Source organism: Hyla sarda, chromosome 4 (genome assembly GCF_029499605.1).
Source record: "Hyla sarda isolate aHylSar1 chromosome 4, aHylSar1.hap1, whole genome shotgun sequence".
NCBI classification, from domain to species: domain Eukaryota; kingdom Metazoa; phylum Chordata; class Amphibia; order Anura; family Hylidae; genus Hyla; species Hyla sarda.
Genome location: NC_079192.1, coordinates 255,505,575 through 255,531,145, shown reverse-complemented (window position 1 = coordinate 255,531,145; position 25,571 = coordinate 255,505,575). Strand labels below are relative to the sequence as shown.

Genomic DNA, 25,571 nt, shown 5'->3' with positions numbered 1-25,571 from the left:
AAGCCTTACAGTGAGGCCATGTACACACTATATACAGTACTGAATGACGATGTAGCAGTGCTCATACACAGGGTGTAGGGGAGCGTTCTGTCGGTGCATGAGGTGGGGAAATAGAAAGGGACGCGTGACTGGAGCCCTCTAGGGGGCGCTAGGAATTGTCTCCTCTGACAGCACCTCCAGTGACTCCCGCTCCCAGTAGCGGACACAGGCTGTGTAGATGGGAGGAGTAGAGAGGGCACAGTGCAGGGGGAATCATGGGAGATGTAGTTCTGAACTATGCAAAGCGAGTAGACACCCAGGAAGTGCAGCAGATGAATGGAAACATTGAGAGAACTGTGTCCAGGTGAACAGGGAGGACAGTACATTCAGGTATTTGGTAAAGATTGGTGATGTGCCGACACTAGGGGGAGCTGGCAGCACATGTGAATATCAGAAATGTCCAGGAGTTGGGCAGCAGTACATTCTTTATATATTAGCACAGCAAGCATTATTAGGGCATGTTCACACGTGTGTATTCTGCTGCAGCCCTAGCAGGCTGTCCGGTCATGCTGGGAGTTGTAGTTTTTGCAACAGCTGGAGGCACCCTGGCTGGGAAACACAGGTTTATTAGTACACTATTCTTAGTGTACCTTTCGTCAACAAAAAACTTTTGATATAATGTAGATAATACCATTCTATGTATATTTGTGATATACATTGGTTAAACATTGTGTATATTTTTGGGTGAAAAAATGCTGTTCCTGCAGCTATTGTCTGTGTGTCTCTATGAGGAGTCCAAATACAGGAAGTGAGGGCAGGACAAGCAGGGATCTGTGCAGACTCCTGGCTTGTCAATCATCCTGATGTATGAGCCAGGAGCATGTTATAGAGCCTCACTGCACACTGTCCTGCTTTTCCTTAGTGCACAGAGATGAGACAAATAAACACAGAATATTTAGGTCCTACGTCTGACCGCGTTAGAGCGTACAATATAACCCAGCTATGAAGACTCAAATTATAAGACCACCAATTTAAGTGTCTAGGCACGGGTGTCAAACACAAGGCCCGCGGGACCTCGTCATGTGGCCCGCGTAGCTGCCGCCGCCAGCCTTCACCTTTTTATTCCAGCTTTTTTTTTTTTTTGACACAAGAAAGCCGCCTCTTCAGCGCATGCGCGGCAGCCTACAAGCCAGAGAACGTCTGCCCTCTAGCGATCCTCCTTCGGTCCTCCTGGTCCTCCACCTCTATGGTTGTACGCACGGTACGTCAGTGACGTCCCGTGCGTACAACCATAGAGACGCGGGAGGACCAGGAGGACGGCAGGATCATCGCAGGACGCGCGCTGGCCGGGGCCTGGTAAGTGACCGGCGGCACATTATCTTCTTCAGTGTTCCGGTCACCGCTCGATCAGTCCTGGCACCTACTGCTATGGCCCATAGGCCATAGCAGTAGATTGTGACCCCAGGCTGGAGGAGCGGTGACCGGATCACAGTGGGGGCAGCACACAGATATACAGCCTCCAGCCATACACTGTATATGGCTGGAGGCTGTATGTCTGTGGGGAGGGGTGCTGCCAACCTAATGTGGGGGGAACTATACTGCCAACTAATGTGGGGGAACATGCTGCCAACTAATGTGGGGGAACATGCTGCCAACTAATGTGGGGGAACATGCTGCCTACCTAATGTGGGGGGAACTATACTGCCAACCTAATGTGGGGGGGAACTATACTGCCAACCTAATGTGGGGGGGAACTATACTGCCAACCTAATGTGGGGGGGAACTATACTGCCAACCTAATGTGGGGGGAACTATACTGCCAACCTAATGTGGGGGGAACTATACTGCCAATCTAATGTGGGGGAACTATACTGCCAACCTAATGTGGGAGAACATGCTGCCAACTAATGTGGGGAACATGCTGCCTACCTAATGTGGGGGGAACTGCAAGGTACTGTACATTGCGGTAGTAGGGGTAGTCTTATATGGCGAGTATATCCCAAACTCTACATTTTAACTGTAAAAGTTAGGGGTCGTCTTATACACCCAGTTGTCTTATACTACAGCATATAAGGTATGTGGGGGGGGGAGGGGTCCTACAGATACAACCGGCCCTTTGAGGGTGACCAAACTGCTGATGCGGCCCCCGATGAATTTGAATTTGACACCCCTGGTCTAGGGTGTGCTTAAAACGTAACTTTTAATATTGTTTTTAAAGGAACCCACATTTTTTTAAGCAAACATGTACTTGTGTATATCAATCACCAAAAAATAATAGATGACAAGGGATATAGTTGACATACATGGGATAGCCCAGTTGCGCTCTGCTTGGCCTTGCCAGCCCAGTCAGGCCTCCCAACAGTCACAAAATCTCCCAACAATTATAGCCGCCGACACGTTTCTGCCAATAATTACATTGGCGTCATCAGGAAGGTATTACAATTGGTCAAGTAAACACTAAACATTTGTAAAATAATATATTTGGCAAAATGTAAAAGATTCCATATATTTAAGGTAAGGCTGTAAAGGCAGGCTAGCATTTCCCTATAAATCCTGTAAGGAAAAAAGGAGACATGCAGGCCGCCTGAAACAGAAAACAGCTCTATCTCTAGGAATCAGCCAAAAGTCCAGGATAACCGGTCCGGTCCACGGTTTCCTAAGACTGTAACATGGTCGCGCACAACCTGCTGTAGCGCAGGGAGCTGCCGGTCCGCAGCTCTACTCGCTCGTTCCAGCGAGGTGCCGGCGTCCTGGCTTTACATCTTAAATATATGGAATCTTTTATATATTGCCAAATATATTTATTTTACTAATTTTTGGTGTTTACTAGACCAAATGTGATTCTTCCCTTATGAGTCCAATGTAATTATTGGCAGAAACGCGTCGGCGGCTATAATTGGTGGGAGATTTTGAGACTGTTGGGAGGCCTGACAGAGCCCAACTGGACCATCCCATGTATGTCAACTATATCCCTTGTCATCTATTATTATTTTTTGGTGATTGATATACACAAGTAAATGTTTGTTTAAAAAAATGTGGGTTCCTTTAAAACCAATATTAAAAGTTATGTTTTAAGCACCACCTAGACTCTTAACTTGGTGGTCTTATAATTTGAGTCTTAGTGCACAGAGCCCTGCTTGTCCACCCTCACTTCCTGTGTTTGGACTCCTCATAGAGAGACACAGACAATAGGTGCAGGGAGGGACAAAAATATACACATTTTTTAACCAATGTATATTGCAAATATATATATATATAATGGTATTATCTACATTATATAAAAAATGTTTGTTGACGACAGGTACACATTAAATCCATATTCATGATATTAGTCTCCCAATAATAGTATTTTTTTTACCAAATTTTACTCATAACCAGTGCTATTGCATTATGTCCTCCAGTGCGTGTAAAGAGCTATGCTGACAAGTGAGGATAAAGTGGTATTTATCATTCAAAGTTCTCTTTCTTTTTCTGTCTTTAGACTGATCTTGAATACAATGGAAGAAAGACCTCTAGACCTTATCTCTCTATCTTATATAAGTGATCACATTGGCTTTTATGGAACCATTAAAAATGCCCCGTCCGACTTTGTAGTAACAGAGGTGGATCTCACTGGTCGGCTTGTTACAAACGTCCATGGGGAAGATTTAGAAACACAGTGGAATAGTGAAGAAAACTACAAGAAGGCCAAGGTATGCCCAAACACCACTGAAGCTAACATTGAAGACGCACTTGATGGAGCTGATAGAGATATATGTGAGGCCGTGGAGAAAGAAAATAATGTTTTTGAAGAGCGGGATCTTCTTGAACATGAAGTAGACCAATATAATATACTTAACACTTTGTTGTGTCTAGATGTGCAGGAAGCCTTAACTAACTTTGCACGTTCAGTAAGATCTACCTTTCAATCTAAAGTATCTGAAGGTGAACAACGTGAACTGTCTTTGGGGACGTTTTCGGACAAACATGCCAGAGCCATTCTCCATGGTGCTGTGCGACAGACGTTCCCGTTCCTTCTCACTTTTACCAGAAGCACCGAGGTTCTTGTTAAACCAAACCTGGATTACCAAGAGCTTTCCTTGCTGACATCTGAAGAGGAAGCAGACAAATTCTTTACATTTATAGATGCAAAAGTGGAAAACTCAAGGTTTACATTTGAACCAGATGTGCGTAAAGAACACAGGACATCTGTACATCATTTCATCAGTAAGAAATTTGGGAAGCTGGTAGAAACCAAGTCCTTTTCTGAGAAAGGCTCTGATGCGCTGCAGAAAGTGTGTATAACTGTGAGATTCCGGGAGAAAAAGGGCTCATCTGGAAAGAGACAGAGATCAGAGGAAAAAGCTGACATATTTACAGGTAGGAATTACTCTACTGACTCCCATTACATCATTACTTTTATCAGGCAGGGCCACAATATTACTATTCACTCTGTGGTAGATATGTGTATTATTATTATTTTTTTTTTGTAATTTCCTTTTACAGAAAAAAATCTGTCTTTGTTCTAGCGTTTACCCTTGAGAAAGTGAACCTGGAAACTCTGGAAGCCATAAGTTACCTGGCCTCTTCACTTGGCGTGCTCCCCTCGGACTTTAGCTATGCTGGTATTAAAGATAAGAAAGCCGTGACTTCTCAGTCTGTTGTTGTAAAGAAAATTTCTCCAGAAAGGTGCGATAGTTATCTTTTTTTTCTTATATTATTTGCACGATATAGTCTAAAGAATATTACCATTAAATGAAGATTATTTTATTATATCATCCCCATCATCTCAAAATGAACTATGAAATAGACAACGTAGAGCAGTGTTTGCCAACCAGGGTGCCTCCCGCTGTTGCAAACTACAACTCCCAGCATGCCCGGACAGCCGTTGGCTGTCCGGGCATGCTGGGAGTTGTAGTTTTGCAACAGCAGGAGGCACCCTGGTTGGGAAACACTGATGTAGAGTGACCAGTGGTTTATCTGTCTTTTTCTTTAGACTGCATAGTGTTCAATGTTTACTTGAAAAAAAGGGGATGAAGATATACAACATCCATCCTACTAAGCAGCACTTACATCTTGGTCACTTAAGTGGGAACCATTTCAACATTGTTGTGAGAGGTGTAAGATGTCATAGTGGTGATACATTAGAAGACCTTGAGAAGACAGTTGATGAGGCGGTACAGAATGTCAAGGTATGTTTAGTCCTGAAAATAGAAAAAAGAGACCAACGGGGGGCGCCTTGTGCGTTACCACTAACACAGATGGCAATGTTTAGACAGTAGCTGTCATTGGGCAAGAAATGTCCCTAAGTAATGGCTGCTCACCTAGAGCGAATAGAATATTCGCGTATCAACCCAAACCATAGGTAACCAAAGCCCCGGGTCCCAGGGAAAGGAATGATCCGATCCTGATGGAGGTCAATGCAAAGAGAAAAAAATGACCCTTGCGGTGGCGCTGCTAGTTCCGAAATGAAGTGGATGCCAGACCAGGAGTATTATGAAAACACCGGAATGGTTTATTAAAACATTAAAAAAATTAATAAAAGTACAGGAATGACGCGTTTCGGGGGAGCCACCACCTTCCTCAGATCTGAGGAAGGGGGCGGCTCCCCCGAAACGCGTTATCCCTGTACTTTTATTTTTTTATGTTTTAATAAACCATTACAGTGTTTTCATAATACTCCTGGTCTGGCATCCACTTCATTTCGGAACTAGCAGTGCCACCGCAAGGGTCATTTTTTCTCTCTTTGCAAAGTATGTTTAGTGACATGGATGAGCATTTTAGAACCTCCACTGACAGCTGACACACTCCAGATACAACACTCCGAAGACATCAGATGCACCCTTTTGTCAGTGCATTGCGCTTCTGTATAGCACCCATTGACATTTTGTCTCCTGATGCTTTCATGCAGGAGCAGGTCTGACACTCCAGGATTCATTAGACAGCCAATGTACCCGCTGTGATCTAATGTAAAACAGTGTACAGCAGTTCAGTAGATCACCTAGTGACATTCTCTTACAAGATTCTTTCACCAGATGCTTTACTGAAGCCCTATGCACTGATTTACATTATATCACAGCAGGTGAAGAGAGAGGTATGGAAAGTAACGTACTAAGAGCTGTCACACATAATTCATTTAACTCCTTCAAGGTAACCCTACACATTACTTAAGATAAAAAAATTTAAAAAAAGTGATACTAGTGCTAACCAACCTCAAAAAGCTTCTTAAAGGGGTTATCCACCATAAGGGGATTTTAGTACGAACCTGGCAGACAGTAATGGACATGCTTAGGAAGGATCTGCGCTTGTCTTGGGGCTAAATGGCTATGTTGTGAGATTACCATAACACTGTGGCTAGCTTTTTGTGAACTGGTATTTCTGTTTGACTTTTCTTCTTTGCCTACAAATCCCACAATTCCATTTTCCTCCCTCCCACACATCAGCCACCCCACCCATTGAAACATAAATTAGCTGCTTCCATTCAAAAAGACCTGTGGTTTTCAATCAGGGTGCCTACAGCTGTTGCATTATTTGCACATTGATCCCTCCACCCATTGAAGCAGACAGGCTCCCTGTCATCAGCTGAATAGTGAGTCAGGTCTTGGCCGCATTGCAAGCTGGGAAAAATCTGAGACAACAGTAATTTTGTATGCTGTTAAAAATGAAAATTGGAGTGAAAATCACATAAGAATTGTGAGAAAACCGTCACGCACAGGTACAGACACTATATTATGAACTGCACTAACTTTACAGCCCCTGTAGCATAGCCAGATTAAAAAAATTCCTGGAATACCCCTTTAAGTAATCTTATAAATGTTTATTCTACTGTATACAACACAACCTGACCTCCATGACTTTAAAGCGTACCTGTCAGATCCCACAAAAAACAACTGTTAACTGTTATGTTACTCAGTACCTCATCCTGATCATGTACATGTAACTTGTATGTATCTATCGCCCATATTTCACTAAAAAATAGCATATTATAGCTACTCAGTGTCTCTTTCATCTAGCCAAATAAAGGGGGGCTGTGCTGCTCTGAGAGGAGCCTGGCAGCCCTTCTCTGTAACCCTTTCCTCTCTGGCTTTATGCTGTACACAAACACACATAATGATTATTGGAGATTGCCTGTACTTTACCATCAAAGACAATAGGGTGAGTGTATAATTTACATCTTCCTGAATTAGTGCAAAGGTTTAGTGCTAAAAGTACAGTTTTGTTTTTTATGTATACATTTTATATATTTTCCCTTTGTCATTCACGTGTATCAGCCTTTGCAAGTCTTGTATTGCTGGGACTTGTAGTTTTGGACTAGTTGGAGGTATACTGTTTTGATAACTTTTTTTTGCAGCAGTGTTGCCTTCAGGTGTGTGCCTATAGCTTTTGCAAAACTACAACTCCCAGCATGACCAGACATCCTTTGACTGTCATCTCTTGTCCATGACCCTTGGACACATTCATGCTGCTTAGGGACTCATAGATATGGGGACCCCTAGTAATGGGATTTTCAAAGGCGCTTTTCTTTAATTAAATTTGAAAAATATAAAAAAAAGTATATTAGAAAAACTTTTGTTTTGCCAAGATGTACAACATATCTGACCGTGCCCATTTAAGCTCTATAGCAGTGACCTCCAACCTTTGGCACATTATTGTTATCTATTCTCATGCCCCACCTGCACCACAGTGACATGGTGACTACTTCCCCAACCCACCCACCAAAACGACTACTTGCAGATTGTTGGCATATAATGCAGGATATATCTAGATATATGAAAGTTGTTTACTCCACATTTACAGCCGGGACAGCAGACATCCAGGAATTATCATATTAAAGTCTATTACGCATTGCTGTTTGTTATATAGGGTAAATCCTAGTGACAGGTTTCCTTTAACCAGAACATGAAAAGGAGCACTACTCTTCTTGATGTATTCCTCTCACAGATGTTCATGCTACAGAGTATCTTTGCTATCTATCTTACTGTTTGTTTCTGTCTCTCATTTTAGAACAGAGGCTTTATTAACTATTATGGGCCACAAAGATTTGGGAAAGGGCTGAACGTGCAGTCGCATAAAATTGGATTAGCTTTACTAAAAGAAGAAATGGTATGTATAAGTGGTTCAAATGATGGCATCTCTTTAATGTAATAAACATAGACTTCTATCAATTACATATACTTCCTCCTATTGAACTCATGTACCCCAGTGGCATAGCAATACAGCAGTCCTAGTTAGAACAGGTCCCTAAGCCAGGGGCCCGCAGGCTTCCCTCACCTTACTAGGGTTAACTGTTGTGTTACTCCTTCATCAACCTTTTCCATGACTCCGCGTGGTGTGTGGCAATGTGTGTATTCTGAATCCATGTTACACTTAAAGGGGTATTCCAGGCAAAACCTTTTTTTATATATATCAACTGGCTCCAGAAAGTTAAACAGATTTGTAAATTACTTCTATTAATAAATCTTAATCCTTCCAATAGTTATTAGCTTCTGAAGTTTTCTGTCTAACTGCTCAATGATGATGTCACGTCCCGGGAGCTGTGCATGATGGGAGAATATCCCCATAGGGACGTGAGTCATCAGAGAGCAGTTAGACAGAAAACAACAACTCAACTTCAGAAGCTAATAACTATTGGAAGGATTAAGATTTTTTAATAGAAGTAATTTACAAATCTAGGAAAATAAAATATACCAGTCCTCAGTGCACTAACTCATCAAAGAGTTATATGGTATCAGTCTGGGAAATGCCAAGAAAATAATTCAATACAATATACCAAAAATTATAAATTTATTAATGTACCTCAATATATAAGATATGAATGTCAGATGACAATAAAATATAATTTTAAAATATTGATGTTAATAATATGCCAAACGTGGGGCCCCACGTTGGCACCTGAATATGCTAAACGGATACCACCATATGACTTGATAAAACCAATATGTAAATATGGTCACTATTCACATCAGGAATAGAAAAACGCATAATGGCTCAAATAAAGCCTAAAAAAAATAGTATCCCCTATAACGGAGTGAATTGTCCTACAATGCAAGGAACAACCTGTAAATGAAAATACAGCCTACAAATAAGATATAGTGTAACAACCTGTAAATAAAATGCAAATAAATACAATGTGAATCCTGCAATGAAAATGTGAATAAATACAAGATAAGACGCTGATGATATCAAATAGTTGTGGTTTCCAGTAATAACATGTAAATGAATATATCACAGTCCTGATATAATCTTGTGTGAATAGTGGCCACTTTCATATGTCCCGCATATAATGAAGCAGTCTTTCTTGTTTTGCCAATTGTATCCACTTAAGGATGGTAAACTGTATCAATGTTTCCGTATGCTGTGTTCCGTATGCTGTGTTCTCTAGGATTGCTGTATTATAGCTATGTTGGTATAAAGCATAATAGCTGTGAATGAATTGTCGGCACTTTCGTGCCACTCACCGCTCCTACGATCTAGTTGACTGTGTAGCGCTCAAGCTGGGGTGGCGATGTGCGGCCACGTCTCCATCAGCGAGCTGCGGGGATAGCGGTGTTCAGCGGGTCAGCGTGTGTCTCGGCGGCGTCTGACGTCAGCAGTCAGCTGATTGCAGGTCAGCTGACTGTTTTATAATGGACGTTTAGTTTGAGCAGATGTTAAAATCTCTTAACTTTTCCAATAATATTATTCAGCAAACGATCAGCATATGGTCAGCAATCCCAGGTGGATATAAGGCAATTCTTTCATTCCTGAGGTATCAATGGCAATAAGTCCTCATAGATATTAGCGGGTAAAAAACACCCCAGGATTGTATTTATTCACATTTTCATTGCAGGATTCACATTGTATTTATTTACAGGTTGTTACACTATATCTTATTTGTAGGCTGTATTTTCATTTACAGGTTGTTCCTTGTATTGTAGGACAATTCACCCCGTTATAGGGGACACAATTTTTTCCTAGGCTTTATTTGAGCCATTGTGTGTTTTTCTATTCCTGGTGTGAATAGTGACCATATTTACATATTGGTTTTATCAAGTCATATGGTGGTATCCGTTTAGCATATTCAGGTGCCAACGTGGGGCCCCACGTTTGGCACATTATTAACATCAATATTTTAAAATGATATTTTGTAATCTGACATTCATATCTTATATATTGAGGTACATTAATAAATTTATAATTTTTGGTATATTGTATTGAATTCTTTTCTTGGGATTTCCCAGACTGATACCATATAACTCTTTGATGAGTTAGTGCACTGAGGACTGGTATATTTTATTTTCCTTGATTCAATTCCCTTTTTTCCTCTTTTGGGTGAGAGGTATCCAGTTAACCTCGTACATTTTATGTTGTAGAGCTACGCATCCATATTTCTATTTTTTAATTTACAAATCTGTTTAACTTTCCGGAGCCAGTTGATATATAAAAAAAAGTTTTGGCCTGGAATACCCCTTTAAACATTGGTGTTCAGGTGATATATAGGCAAATAGGGTTCAGGACACACACGCTGCCATGCAGTGTCAGGAAGGAGAGTGGAAAGCAGTACAGTCAGGAAAACTGGGAATTCTGGGAAGCTGTAAACCCTACAGTCTGTGTGTGCAGACTATAGAGGATATATTGTGCAAGGTGGACACTATTACTGTGGAGGACACAAAGGAGGACACTATTACTGTGGAGGACACTATTACTGTGGAGGACACAAAGGAGGACACTTACTGTGGAGGACACAAAGGAGGACACTTACTGTGGAGGACACTATTACTGTGGAGGACACAAAGGAGGACACTTACTGTGGAGGACACAAAGGAGGACACTATTACTGTGGAGGACACTATTACTGTGGAGGACACAAAGGAGGACACTATTACTGTGGAGGACACAAAGGAGGACACTATTACTGTGGAGGACACTTACTGTGGAGGACACAAAGGAGGACACTTACTGTGGAGGACACTATTACTGTGGAGGACACAAAGGAGGACACTATTACTGTGGAGGACACTTACTGTGGAGGACACAAAGGAGGACACTATTACTGTGGAGGACACTATTACTGTGGAGGACACAAAGGAGTACACTATTACTGTGGAGGACACAAAGGAGGACACTATTACTGTGGAGGACACTATTACTGTGGAGGACACAAAGGAGTACACTATTACTGTGGAGGACACAAAGGAGTACACTATTACTGTGGAGGACACAAAGGAGGACACTATTACTGTGGAGGACACTATTACTGTGGAGGACACAAAGGAGGACACTATTACTGTGGAGGACACAAAGGAGGACACTATTACTGTGGAGGACACAAAGGAGGACACTATTACTGTGGAGGACACAAAGGAGGACACTATTACAGTGGAGGACACTATTACTGTGGAGGACACAAAGGAGGACACTTACTGTGGAGGACACTATTACTGTGGAGGACACAAAGGAGGACACTATTACTGTGGAGGACACAAAGGAGGACACTATTACTGTGGAGGACACAAAGGAGGACACTATTACAGTGGAGGACACTATTACTGTGGAGGACACAAAGTTGAATATTATTACTGTGCTGGGGCACAAAGTATGATACTATTATTAAGGGACAAAAAGGAGACATTGTTTTTTTGGTAAACACAATGAGGAATTATTACATTGTAAAACCCAGAAGGGACACTAGTACTGTGTGGGGCACAAAGAGGGCACTATTTCTGTGTAGGGAGCACTGAAATGGAAGCAGCAATGGGGGGTTTGTATGCAGAGATTGGTATGACTGGCAGATATCTTCATCGAGGTCTGGGCCCGGATACAGAAGAAAAGGGAAAGTGAATGACTGATTCCAGTTAGAGAAGACGTCACCTGTAGTTATATGATTTCACTGTACTGTAATCATGTGTCAGTATAGAACTGGTATAGAGCTATACTGTCATAGAGCAGAGCTGCTGTAACTAAGACTGCTGCGCTATTAAAACCATATTAGATAGGCCGGCTCCAGTGCTTACTTTTTATTTTTGAGGAGGAAGAAGGGGTGGCAGTATAAATATAAGGATTGTAATTAATGTAGATTACTTTTTCAAGTCTTCTAAACAGACATTAAAGGGTTGTTACCATTTTTAAGGGGTGTTACCATTTTTAAACAGACATTAAAGGGGTGTTACCATCTCATAAAATGAGGACTTATAGTTTTGCTATGCCATCGCCTTTTGATCAGTGAGGGTCCAATAGTGGACATTAAGAGGCCACCAATCAGAGTTGAGATAGAGAGGGAGGCACTTTACAGGGGTTTTCTTTGCAGGGGTATTTATATTAGTGGTTAGTTTAGCACAATGTAGTATTGCATATTGAAAAGACAGGAACAGAAATGGTGGCGCTATCTAAGTGCCGTAAATGATGGTAAAACAGTACAAAATACCAAAAATGTTATAAATATATATAAAAATAAAGGTGGCTCCAATGTCATATATATATATATATATATATATATATATATATATAATGTGGCGCATGTGTCCAAGCGTCAGTGTGCCACTGTTTGCACAATAAGGGATATGCAGTAGTGAAATACAATAGGTGGAAGATAGTATTTCACTCACCTATTGGTGTTGCGCTTCAGGCACAACACTGTTGAGCGCATGCATTGACTGGTATTACACTCCCAAATGGTCCTCTGGCAGCCCGGCATCTGAACCCAACCCTCTGTTGATGTCTGTCTTTGCAATGGAAGGAGTGGTCCTAGAATCGGCTGCTCTAGCAGTTCCCAGGAAAAAAAGAGGAGGCTGGCTTTTGCAGCACCTGGAGGATCAGAGATACGTTCATGGCAAGAATACAAGTGTCCTACTGGTATCGGATACTTGTTTATTCAATGTTGATAAAGGTAAAACATAAGGATAAAACAAAGCAATGCGTTTCGCGAGGTGACCCCCGCTTCATCAGGCTAGTATAGTGAGGACATGTGCATTTAGCATATATATATATATATATATGTGTATATATATATATATATATATATATATATATATATATATATATATATATATATATATATATATATATATATAGAGAGAGAGAGAGAGAGAGAGACAAACAATAAAGGAGTTTGAATCTGCGCGGGTGAAAGTCCGTAACGTCACTACATAACGGAAGTGATGCATTCCAAAGTTCATTCTTGCCGTGAACGTATCTCTGATCCTCGAGTCACCGCAAAAGCCATCCTCCTTTTTTTTTTTTTTTTTTCCTGGGAACTGCTGGAGCAGCAATTCTTGGACCACTCCCTCTAGTGTAGCACAATAGTTTTCTGACCACGTTCATACTGCGTTTCTGCGGTGTGTTAGAGGTATCAGTTGTCGCCCTGTCATAAAATGGGATGGTGATGTACATGTAGCATACTGCAGCGGGCCCCGTTCGTTTTAGTGGCCCAAACTGAGTCACACTGCAATACATACCTACATTTGCAAAGATTTTCAGTCACAGTTTAGTTTTTATATCATTCCTTTTTTTTTTTTTTTTTTTTCCGGGTCTAGTATAAAGGTAATGTACAGTATTAAGGTGATAGTAAAATGTTACCTTTCATTTCCAGGCACAGGCTGTCAAATTGTTCTTCACGCCTGAAGAACATGACGATCCTGTAAATAAAGCAAAAACTTTTTTTTGCCAAAACGGTAAGCGCTAAATACCACTTATGTAATGTCATCTTCATTTATTGAGTATATGCATGAGCACTAAATGTTATGAAACAAGTAAATCTGAAAAATGAGACAAAAATACAAGGCAGACAACTGAAGGTTTTGATATCTCAGTATCGGGTTTTTATCTCAATCCTTGTATAGTCTGTATCAGTGATGCTCAAAATACCTCAGCACTCAGGCTAAGACTTGTTGCTGTAATACAGATGCAAAAAAAAGTGTCTGTATTGTACTAGTGTATAAATGCCTTTACAGTAAGCTGCTATGGGTTTTCATATGATGAATTGTTTTTTGGGGAGCAATTGTATTATTATTATATATTTTTTTATGGTAACATCATTTAACATTTTTGCCATTCACTGTGCAGTATAAATAACATAACTTTAATTCTCTGGGTCAGTATGAGTAAAAAGATAACAAAATTATATCGTTTGTCACTATACTGTGCAAAAGGTTAAACAAAATTATGTAAAAATGTTAGCGTTTCAATATTACGTAAAACATTTAATGTTTTCCATTCACATAGTTTAAGGAAAAGCTTATTATTGTAAGTTCTGACCTGTAGTTATAATTGGTAGGGTACATATTTGGTTACAATTGTGTTTTAATGTATTATTTTTTATTTTTTTAGCTTTCAGCATAAACATAACTAGCGGGATAATTTTATAGCTTGACGTTACAGATGTTACTATAACAATTCTGTCAAGTTTTTGGAGAAAAAAAAAATGTTGTTTCAGTGGGGTTAGAGACAGAGCCAAGTGCCTTTTGTTAACCTTTTAGGTGCCTAACATATGCAGCCAGTAAGAAACCTGCATAATGCATGGCCAATTTTCCAGAATAAGTTTCTTAGCAAAGAAGATTGTGATCCTTAAAAAACAGCAGGTGGGATACCCAACAGCACCCTAGCTGCGGGGCTAAGCTTGCTCAGCTCTGGGCCATAACACTCTACAAGCACTGCACCACAGTGACAAAGAAGTGGACAGATCCTGGAACTCACCTTTCCATGTAAACTCTCAGTGTAAAAACTGAGATTGTCTAAATAGAAATATTTTTGCGAGGATATGCCATCAATTCGTAACCGTACAGAACCTCTTTAACTGTATGACTATGTATAGCAGGGGTTTCAGTGGAGAAAACAGAGGTTCAATTCCTATAATGATATATAGTGAAGCGTTTTGTGCCTAAAAACAAATAAAATGAATAATTTAACTGAAATCGTAACCAATAAATGTTCTATCATTGCTTACCTTTATTTCAGAGGATATTAAAGGTACCCTTGCACTAATGCCAGCCTATAAAGTCCGTGAGAGAATGATGCTGCGGGCACTGAATAGATATGGGATGAATGATGAGGGATGTCTACGAGGATGGCTCAGTATTCCACATTCCATGAGGATCTTCTACGTCCACGCATATTGCAGTAAGGTCTGGAATGAAGCTGCATCTTATAGAATAGCTACCTATGGCACCGAAGTTGTAGAAGGGGACCTTGTACTTCACAACCAGGATGCAAATGAAACAACTTCATTGAGTGACAGAGTGAGTTCAAGCAGTTGTTTTCTGGTTGGAACAATGTATAAATTGACATTTTGCAGAAATATATATCCTGTCCTAGCCCTGACAAATGGTTTGTTTTATACAGGTTCATATTGTTACAGCTGTAGAAGAGGAAGAAAGAGTTTATTCTATACATCAAGTAAGTTTATTCATTTAAGGAGTCCATCTTAAAGGAAAACGGTCATCCTGTTCACCCACACTAAACCCAATACACTGGGTTATAGTGGGGTCTCTTACTAATATATGTCGGCATATGTCAGGCACCTGCTCCCTCTGAAGATCGGCTTCTCTCTGCGCTGAATTGCGAATTGGAGGTGGGCCTGCCAGCTGGATTTGATTATTTATGGTTGCTGGTCACGTGATCGTTCAGTACTCACAAGCACCCACATGACAAGCGACCATGAATATTCAAATTTAGCCGGGGGCCCGCCTCCAGCATGCAATTCAGCACAGATAGAAGCCGATCTTCAGAGGGACGGAGCGCTGGACATAAGGTATGTATATAAGTCAGAGACCCCGCATTGGTCTCATGTTCACCCACACTATAAACCTGTGTATTGAGCTTAGTGTGGTTGAACAGGTGACAGTTTTCCTTTAAGCCTGTTTTCCTTTAAGCCTAAATGCTACAACATTAACTCTGTATGGATCACAGTTTCTGTTTTGTGATCTATATATCCCTATGTAAGAGGTGGCATCCATTGTACGTGGCATTCCTTCTCTGAACGAGAGATTTCTTAGTCCCCTGCTCTGCTGTACATTGATTTGTGCAGTTATGTTCTCTTTACTTTTCACCATGAAAGACAAAGTATGTTTTTGGGATTTTTGCAAGGAAATCAGCTAAATCATTTATTTATTTATTTTTTTTAGCTTGCACCCAGACCCCCCACCTCCCCCAAAAAATACAAATAAAGTTGTCATTGTTTTAAAGATTTTGGACTTTGCACTGATTATTATTCAATTTTTTATTTTTTTTTAATTATCAATTTGTTTTCTGAATACAAAAAAAAGCACAGAAATGTTTTTAACCTCTTAAGGACCCATGAAGCAAATGTAAGTTGTGAGTCCTCATTCTATAACGTCATAGCGGGTCGGGCCCGGTTGTTAGAGGCCGGGACCCGTGGGTAATAGCGCCCGGCTCTGATCGTGGTGCTGCGCGCTATTAACCCTTTAGACACTGCGTTCAAAGTTGAACGCCGCATCTAAAGTGAAAGTAAATCGTTGCCGGTTAGCTCAGAGGGCTGTTCGGGATATCCACAACGAAATTGCGGCATTCCAAACAGCTGTAAGACAGCAGGAGGGTCCCTTACCTTGCCTCCTGGTGTCCAATCGCCGAATGACTGCTCAGTGCCTGAGATCCAGGCATGAGCAGTCAAGCAGCAGAATCATTGATCAATGGTTTCCTATGAGAAACAATTGATCAATGTAAAAGATCAGTGTGTGCAGTGTTATAGCCCCATATGGGAGCTATAACATTGCAAAAAAAAGTGAATAAAGATAATTTAACCCCTTCCCTAATAAAAGTTTGAATCACCCCGCTTTTCCCATTTAAAAAAAAAAGTGTCAATAAAAATTAACATGTGGTATCGCCGCGTGCGGAAATGTCCGAATTATAAAAATATATTGTTAATTAAACCGCACGGTCAATGGCGTACGCGCAAAAAAATTCCAAAGTCCAAAATAGTGTATTTTTGGTCACTTTTTATATCATGAAAAAATAAATAAAAAGTTCAATCAATACAGTCCTATCAATACAAAAATGGTTCCGCTAAAAACTTCAGAACATGGCGCAAAAAATTAGCCCACATACCGCCCCATACGCGGAAAAATAAAAAAGTTATAGGGGTCAGAAGAGGACAATTTTAAATGTATACATTTTCCTGCATCTAGTTATGATCTTTTCCAGAAGTACGACAAAATCAAACCTATATAAGTTGGGTATCATTTTAATTGTATGGACTTACAGAATAAAGAGAAGGTGTTATTTTTACCGAAAAATGTACTGTATAGAAACGGAAGCCCCCAAAAGTTACAAAATGGCGTTATTTTTTTTTTTCAATTTTGTCTCGCAATTATTTTTTTTTCAGTTTTGCCGTAGATTTTTGGGTAAAATGACTGACATCATTACAAAGTAGAATTGGTGGCACAAAATAATAAGCTATCATATGGATTTTTAGGTGCAAAATTGAAACAGTTATGTTTTTTTTAAAGGTAAGGAGGAAAAATCAAAAATGCAAAAAACGGAAAACCCCCCAGGTCCTTAAGGGGGTAAAGTATTTTTCTACAAGTGCTGATTGCCGATACCTTCATTGACCTCCTAATATAAATATACTGTGATGGTTGTAAAAGCCCATAAGACAGTGTCATAAATGTAAGCCTTTCATCGTGAAGTGGACATTATCACCTATCCACAGGAGTGTCTCTGCTGGATCCGCAGTGGTCCCAGTGGTTGAACAGTCACTGATCTTCTTGTTATCCTCTATCCTGGGAATAGAGAAAACTTAAAAGGTTTGTCCAGCAATAGAAAAACAACTAATTTCTTCCAAAACAGCACCACACCTGTCTCCAGCTTGTGTGGAATATTACAACTTGGCTCTATTCACTTCAATGAAACTGAGCTGCAAAACCTGCTGACAGATGTTGTGCAGTTTTTTAAAGAAATCCAATCTGTTTTTCTAATATTGGATATTAACCCCTTAAGGACCAAGGACGTACCGGTACGTCCTTGGTCCTGCTCCCCTGATATAACGCGGGGTTACACAGTAACCCCACGTCATATCACAGCGGGCCCGGCGTTATAGTGAAGCCGGGACCCGCCTCTAATAGCGCGCAGCGCCGATCGCGGCGCCGCGCTATTAACCCTTTAGCCGCGTGCTCAGAGCTGAGCCGCGCAGCTAAAAGTGAAAGTTGCCGGCTAGCTCAGTCGGGCTGTTCGGGATAGCGGGAGGGCCCCTACCTGCCTCCTCGCTGTCCAATCGCCGAATGACTGCTCAGTGCCTGAGATCCAGGCATGAGCAGTCATGCGGCAGAATCGTTGATCACTGTTTTTTTTATGAGAAACCAGTGATCAATGATGATCAGTGTGTGCAGTGTTATAGGTCCCTATGGGACCTATAACACTGCAAAAAAAAGTGGAAAAAAAAAGGGAATAAAGATCATTTAACTCCTCCCCTATTAAAAGTTTGAATCACCCCCCTTTTCCAATAAAAAAAAAAAAAAAAACACAGTGTAAATAAAAATAAACATATATGGTATCACCGCGTGCGGAAATGTCCGAATTATAAAAAATAGTGCATTTTTGGTCACTTTTTATATCATTTAAAAATGAATAAAAAGCAATCAATAAGTCCTATCAATGCAAAAATGGTCACGGCGCAAAAAATGAGCCCTCATACCGCCCCATACACAGAAAAATAAAAAAGTTATAGGGGTCAGAAGATGACAATTTTAAACGTATTAATTTTCCTGCATGTAGTTATGATTTTTTTTCCAGAAGTCCGACAAAATCAAACCTATATAAGTAGGGTATAATTTTAATCGTATGGACCTACAGAATAAAGATAAGGTGTCATTTTTACCGAAAAATGTATTACGTAGAAACGGAAGCCCCCAAAATTTACAAAACGGCGTTTTTTTTTCAATTTTGTCGCACAATGATTTTTTTTTCCGTTTCACCGTAGATTTTTGGGCAAAATGACTGACGTCATTACAAAGTAGAATTGGTGGCGCAAAAAAATAAGCCATCATATGGATTTTTAGGTGCAAAATTGAAAGAGTTACGATTTTTATAAGGCAAGGAGCAAAAAACGAAAATGCAAAAACGGAAAAAAAAACGGTCCTTAAGGGGTTAAAAGAGTTCTGTAGTGAAACAGAAATTATCTCCTATCTAAAGGAGAGGGAATACCGTATATACTCGAGTATAAGCCGACTCGAATACTAGCCGAGGCCCCTAATTTCACCCCAAAAGCCCAGGGGGAAAAAAAAAAAAAAAAAAAAAAAAAAAAAAAAAAAAAGTTATTGACTCGAGTATAAGCCTAGGGTGGGAAATACATCATTCCCCCCCTGTCATCAACCAGACCCCCCGTCATTAACACCCTCATCATCATCATGACCCTGTCATCATCCCCCCTTCATCATCACCGCCTGTCATCATCCCCCCCTTCATCATTACCCTGTCACCATCCCCCCCTTCATTATCCCCCCTTCATTATCACTGCCTGTCATCATTACCCTGTCATCATCCCACACCCCCCCTTCATCATCACCGCCTGTCATCATTACCCTGTCATCATCCCACACACCCCCTTCATCATCACCGTTTGTCATCATCCCCCTGTCATCATCCCACACCCCCCCTTCATCATCACCGCCTGTCATCATCCCCCTGTCATCATCCAACCCTCCACCCCCTTCATCATCACTGCCTGTCATCATTCCCCTGTCATCATCCCACACACCCACCTTCATCATCACCGCCTGTCAAAGTCTGAACAGGGGTCTTCAACCTGCGGACCTCCAGATGTTTCAGAACTACAACTCCTAGCATGCCCGGACAGCCATCGGCTGTTGAAGACCACTGCGGCCTTCGTCATCATCCAGCCCCCCACCCCCTTTAGTTTTGTACTCGCCTCCCCTCAGCGGGAAGTTAGGGTGAGCTGGTCCTGGCCATCTGTGCTGCAGGGATCGTCCGGTGGGGAGGGATAGTTGTTCCGGGCTGTCCATCTTCACCGGGGGGCCTCTTCTCCGCATTTCGGGCCCGGAATAGTGACGTTGCCTTGACGACGACGCACAGGGACGTTGCGCATGAACGTCCCTGTGCGTCGTCGGCAAGGCAAAGTCACTATTCCGGGGCCGAGCCCGAAGCGCGGAGAAGAGGTCCCCCAGGTGAAGATGGACAGCCCGGAACGACTAACCATCCCCATCGGACGGTCCCTGCAGCACAGATGGCCTGGACCAGCTCATCCTAACTTCCCGCCGAGGGGAGGTGAGTACAAAACTAAAGGGGGTGGGAGGGGCTGGATGATGACTAAGGCCGCAGTGGTCATTAACCTGCGGACCTCCCAGATGTTTCAAAACTACAACTCCCAGCATGTCCGCACAGCCATCGGCTGTCCGGGCATGCTGGGAGTTGTAGTTTTGAAACATCTGGAGGTCCGCAGGTTGAAGACCACTGAGGGCGGAGAGTTCACTCGACTATGAGCCGAGGGGGGTGTTTTCAGCACGAAAAAATCGTGCTGAAAAACTCTGCTTATACTCGAGTATATACGGTAAGTTATGTTTCACTGCACTACTCCTTTAATGGGAAACCCAAAAAACAAGATTTTAGACAATATGCCTTTTGACTACTAATAATGCTGGTGTATGTATGCCTTTTTCATTTCTTATCTTTCTTATCTTTCTGATCTTACTTTTTGTTCTAGGTAGTGCTTCCAATGCCTGGACACAGTATCAGATATCCTACTAATCAGGTTGGACAGTGGTATAAAGAGGCGCTTGCCAGTGCTGGGTTGCAGTCCTGTAAGTTTCGAATTGGCACGTTGCAGTTGAATGTTCCTGGCTGTTACAGATCTATAATAAAGTTTCCACGTAATTTGATTTATGAAACTGTTACAGAGATTAATGACCAAAGCCAGGAGAAAGCATCTGAACATACAGCATTAAAGCTGTCATTAACCTTAGATTCTTCCTGTTATGCTACTGTTTGTCTTCGAGAGATGATGAAGTGCAACTTTTAATGCTCCATGATCTGTGATTGTAAATTTTATTTGATGTTAAATAAATAAACAAAGAAAGGAAAGCTCATGTAGAATCAGCCATTTTTAACCAAGTGCAGCACTTGTGGGAGATGGGAGACTTGACTAAAGATCCATACATGCACACGTCTTTATTGGAAGAGTATATTGCTTATTCTTCAGTGGCATTATAAATGCCACCTTTATTTACTACCAGGTATGTAGTGCAGAAAAACACTTTCAGGTATTCCTTTACACACTGGTTATTGTTTAATACATTTAATGTGTAAAATATTAGAGATAAATCTAGATTTTCCTAGCTTGTGACGGAAAATATTAGTTATATGAAGACAGGAGGCGAGTATCTTATGCATTAATCTTCCTTTATTAATGCCCATAGCAGAACCTTTATAACTTCTTTTAATAAAGTTCAAACAAAAAATTTCAATCATAAAACTACAACTCCCAGCAGTCCTAGTAATCCTGTAAGCCACACCCAGGCTGGTGGCCCCTATATAATGGACTGCCCCAGGATGATCCTCCTCTTTCTTGATGCGACACCTCAGCAACACTGGAGCACGATAGCCATCCGGAAAACCGCACCGCCACACAAGTCTTCGGCCAGCCGGCCCGCATTCTCCGACTGCAGATCTGGAACATCACCAACGGGTCCATCCCAACGGGGATGGTAACGGAGGAACGTCATCCCAACAGGGGATGAGGACAACAGTCAACTGCTCGACCAGGTCAATCACCAACACGGACACGTCGTCGTCTTTCAGTAACCTGAGGAGAGATAAAGACATCCATCACAGGGTTGGGTCGGGAGGGAAGATACTCGCCTCCTGTCTTCATATAACTAATATTTTCCGTCACAAGCTAGGAAAATCTAGATTTATATATCAGACAGGAGGCTCCTATCTTATGCAAGTTCAAAGCTAACAGTTCAGAATGATACATCAAAACATAACATACGTAAACTGTCATAAGACCGACATGGAAATATGTTCCTCCGGCCTGAAGTAGAAATGGCGAAAAGTGGTCTCAGAAGACCAATCTGCCGCCATCAAAAGGTCGGAAAGGGAGCCCCCTGAAGAGACTACCTTAGTAGCCATCGCTCCCCTGGTGGAGTGAGCACCAAACAGGGAAACGTCTATACCTGCCAGTGCCATAGCGGAACGCACCCAACGTGCCAGCGTGGCTGACGAAACCGGGAGGTGCGTTTTAACGTAAGAGACAAGAAGCTGGGAAGAATTCAAGGAACGCAAGGCGGCATTCTGCGATTCGTAGGCCTGTAGGCAACGGACAACACAAAGCCGCGGATGATCCGGAAAAAACGGGTAGAAGACCGAGTGAATACAGGTCTTGGTCCTACGGACCACCGAAAAACTAACTCCCTGAGGCGAAAATTGTCGCCTAGAAATGTCCAGGGCCCTTACGTCCGACACCCTTTTGACGGACACCAAACACGAGCACCGTTAGTTTAAAGGACAACAATTTCAGGGAAAGATCGATGTTGTCTTCCCAGGTGGAAAACATGTCAAGCACCTTGGAAACATCCCAGGTGGTTTGGTACCTGGGCCGTGGAGGTCGTTGAAACTTCACGCCTCTCAAAAGTCTACATACCAACGGGTGTTTACCAACCGGCAAGGAATCCACCGGGCAGTGATAGGCTGAGATAGCTGACCGATAGACGTTAATGGAGCTATAGGACTTGCCGGATTCAAACGAATCAGCCAAGTAATTCACCACTACTGATACAGGTGCCTGTACGGGATCAACCTGTTGTTGATCACACCAACGCACCCAGAGTCTCCAGGCTGATCGATATGCCGATCTAGTCCCGGGGGCCCAGGCCAAGGCGAGGAGATCCCTAGCTGACTTTGAAAGGTCGCTATCTGCTTCTGGGATCCCGAAACCAACCACGCCAGGAGAGGCAAGTTGCCCTCCAGAACTAGGGGTGAAGACCCTTGGTCGGATTGGTGAGCAGCTGTGGAAATTGGGGAATCAATCTGGGATAATCCACCGACATCCCCAGAAGGAGGGGAAACCACGGTTGTGTCGGCCACCAGGGGGTGATCAGCACCACCGTCGTACTCGAGTTCGTTATCTGTAAGATGACCCTGGGAATCAACCGGAAGGGGGGAAACGCAGATTTGGCGGAAAGCGTCCACCGCGTACGCCTCAGGGTCCGGTCTCCAGCTGAAAAAGTGGGGTAGCTGGTGATTGAGGCGTGAGGCGAATAGATCCAAGTGGAACGGACCCCAAAGTTGCCTCAGCTGAAGAAAAATGGAACGATTCAGCCGCCAATCGCTGGAATCGAGCAGATAGCGGGAATTCCAGTCGGCAACCATATTGGAGACCCCCGGGATATACTCCGCGATCGGGATTATTCCGCGGGCTAGGCAGAAGTGCCAGAAGTCCTTCGCGACGTTCACCAGGACTCTCGATTTGGTGCCCCCTAAGCGGTTGACGTATTGAACCGCTGCCACATTGTCCATGCGCAGTAATACACAGCAATTGGACGCGTGTGGTATGAGACTCCTGACGGCGAAAAACGCCGCTAAGAGTTCCAATGCATTGATGTGAAGAGTAGCTTTGGATGCGGACCATGTCCCTCCTGTGGAGGAGCTTCCAAACCGGGCACCCCAACCCCGTCGACTCGCGTCCGACTCTATGATAACGTCCGGACTGGAATTGAAAATGGTCTTGCCGTTCCACTCTACGGCATGACGAAGCCACCATCGTAATTCCTCGGTGGTCTCTGGGCAGAGGGGTACCTCGTCTGCATATCTGAGACCCTGCCTCAGATGCATGATCTTGAGCCTCTGTAGGGCCCTGTAGTGAAGCGGGGCCGGTAAGATAGCCAGGATAGAGGCCGCTAGGAGACCCACCAGACGCGCCAGCGCACGCAAGGATAAACAACCCTTTCGTAGGACCGCCCTGATCTCTTTGCGGATCAGGGTAAGTTTTGACTTGGGAAGACGGAGGACGGCCTGATTGGTGTCCACCAGAAATCCCAAGAACTCCATCTCTTGGGCTGGGAGTAGGATAGATTTCTCTAGGTTGATTATGAATCCCAGCCCTTGTAACAATGACATCGTCCATGTCATGTGGAGATATGCTTGAGGTTTGGAATAAGCCATGATGAGGAGATCGTCTAGATAAATGATCAGACGAACACCTCGGCTCCTTAAAGACGCCACCACGGGTTTCATGAGTTTTGTGAAACACCACGGGGCGGAGGATAGACCGAATGGTAGGCAAGTAAACTGCCACATTCGGTCCCTCCAGAGGAATCGAAGTAGGTGTTGTGATTCCCTGTGAATCGGGACGATGAGGTAGGCGTCCTTCAAGTCTATTTTCACAAGCCAGTCTCCCGGCTGAAGAAGGTCCCGAAGGAAGTGAATGCCCTCCATTTTGAAATGTCGATACTTGACATGTTGGTTCAAGTCCCGGAGGTTGATCACGGGGTTAACCACCCCCTTTCTTCTTTACTAAAAAGAGATTGCTTACGAAGCCCGGAGAGGAGGGTTCCACCTCCATGACCGCCTGCTTGGCTAGGAGGTCTTGTAACTCCTTGTCTATGAGGGTAACGTTTTGGTTTGTAAATCGGATAGGGGGGGGGGGATAACATTTAGAACCGGTAGTGACTGGAGGTCTATGAGCAATCCCGCTACTGTCTGTAGAATCCACGCGTCTGCCGTAATCGCAGACCAAGCGTGGATAAAATACCTCAGGCGCCCCCCCACAGGAATATGAGCAAGAGGAGTGAAAGGTGTACTCACCGGTAGGAGGTCTGGATCGAGGGTAACCACGTCCGCCGCGGCCGCGCCAGGGTCTGCCCCGGGGTGGAAAGAAGGGTGCTGGTTGCGCCACTGGCATGGGGTAGGATGGAGCCTGAGAGTATTGGAACTGAGAAGGGGCTCTGCCCTGTGGCCTATAGGGTGGAGCGCGGCCGGCAGATCGGCCTCTACCTCTGCCGGCCTTAGGGAAAACCTTATTGGTCCCCGATTTCTTCAATGACGTCTGGGCTTTGTCTAAGCTTGTAAAAAGCCCTACAAATTTGTTAATGTCCTTTATTAAGGAGTCCCCAAACAGCATTCCGTCTGCTGAGGGGCCAGGCTCAGATTCTGCCAGGTGGGACAATTGAGGATCCAGGCGCATCAATATTGATCGGCGCCTCTCTATGGAGCAAGTAGTATTAGCGCTGCCAGCTAGGCAGACCGCTCTCTGTGCCCACCCTCGCAATTGTTGGAGATCCACAGGCTGATCAGTTGCAGCTGCTTGCTCTGATAGGTTTAAAATCTTCGTGAGGGGACCCATTAGGTCCAGAATGCGGTCCTGTATTGACTTAAAGGACCTATCAATCCCTTTCTTAGGGAATTTTCCAGATTTTAACAAATATTTAGTTAGAATTAGGTCTACCTCTGGGGTAGCTACTGCCTTTCTAGGAATGAAGGGCCTAGGGCACTCTACTCTCAGTTTGTTTCGGCTAGTCCTATCCAGGGACTTACGTGCCCACGATTCCACGTATTTAGATACGTGAGGCAAGGGGGTCCATTCACCAGAACGGGGATGTGAGATGCCGTCTGGGTGGAAAAATGGTTCGCCTAGAGCATCTAGGAGGACCTCGCCCTGCGTTGCAGGGTTG

The 25,571-nt window shown here is 43.0% G+C and overlaps 1 protein-coding gene across 2 annotated transcripts; it reads left to right on the top strand.

Moving 5' to 3' along the window:
• Positions 1 to 232: 232 nt before the first annotated feature.
• Positions 233 to 20,976, top strand: PUS7L (pseudouridine synthase 7 like). 2 transcript variants are annotated; one of them, XM_056573965.1, is made up of 9 exons: positions 233 to 369; positions 3,461 to 4,338; positions 4,488 to 4,647; positions 4,955 to 5,150; positions 7,963 to 8,061; positions 13,526 to 13,607; positions 14,890 to 15,170; positions 15,274 to 15,327; positions 20,606 to 20,976. In XM_056573965.1, exons 2-9 carry the CDS (start codon positions 3,477 to 3,479, stop codon positions 20,918 to 20,920), a joined length of 2,049 nt encoding a protein of 682 aa, XP_056429940.1. In that variant the 5' UTR covers positions 233 to 369; positions 3,461 to 3,476; the 3' UTR covers positions 20,921 to 20,976. The 2 variants fall into 2 exon arrangements, with proteins under 2 accessions (XP_056429940.1, XP_056429939.1); XM_056573964.1 differs by having other exon boundaries at positions 240 to 343.
• The last annotated feature ends 4,595 nt before the right edge of the window (positions 20,977 to 25,571 follow it).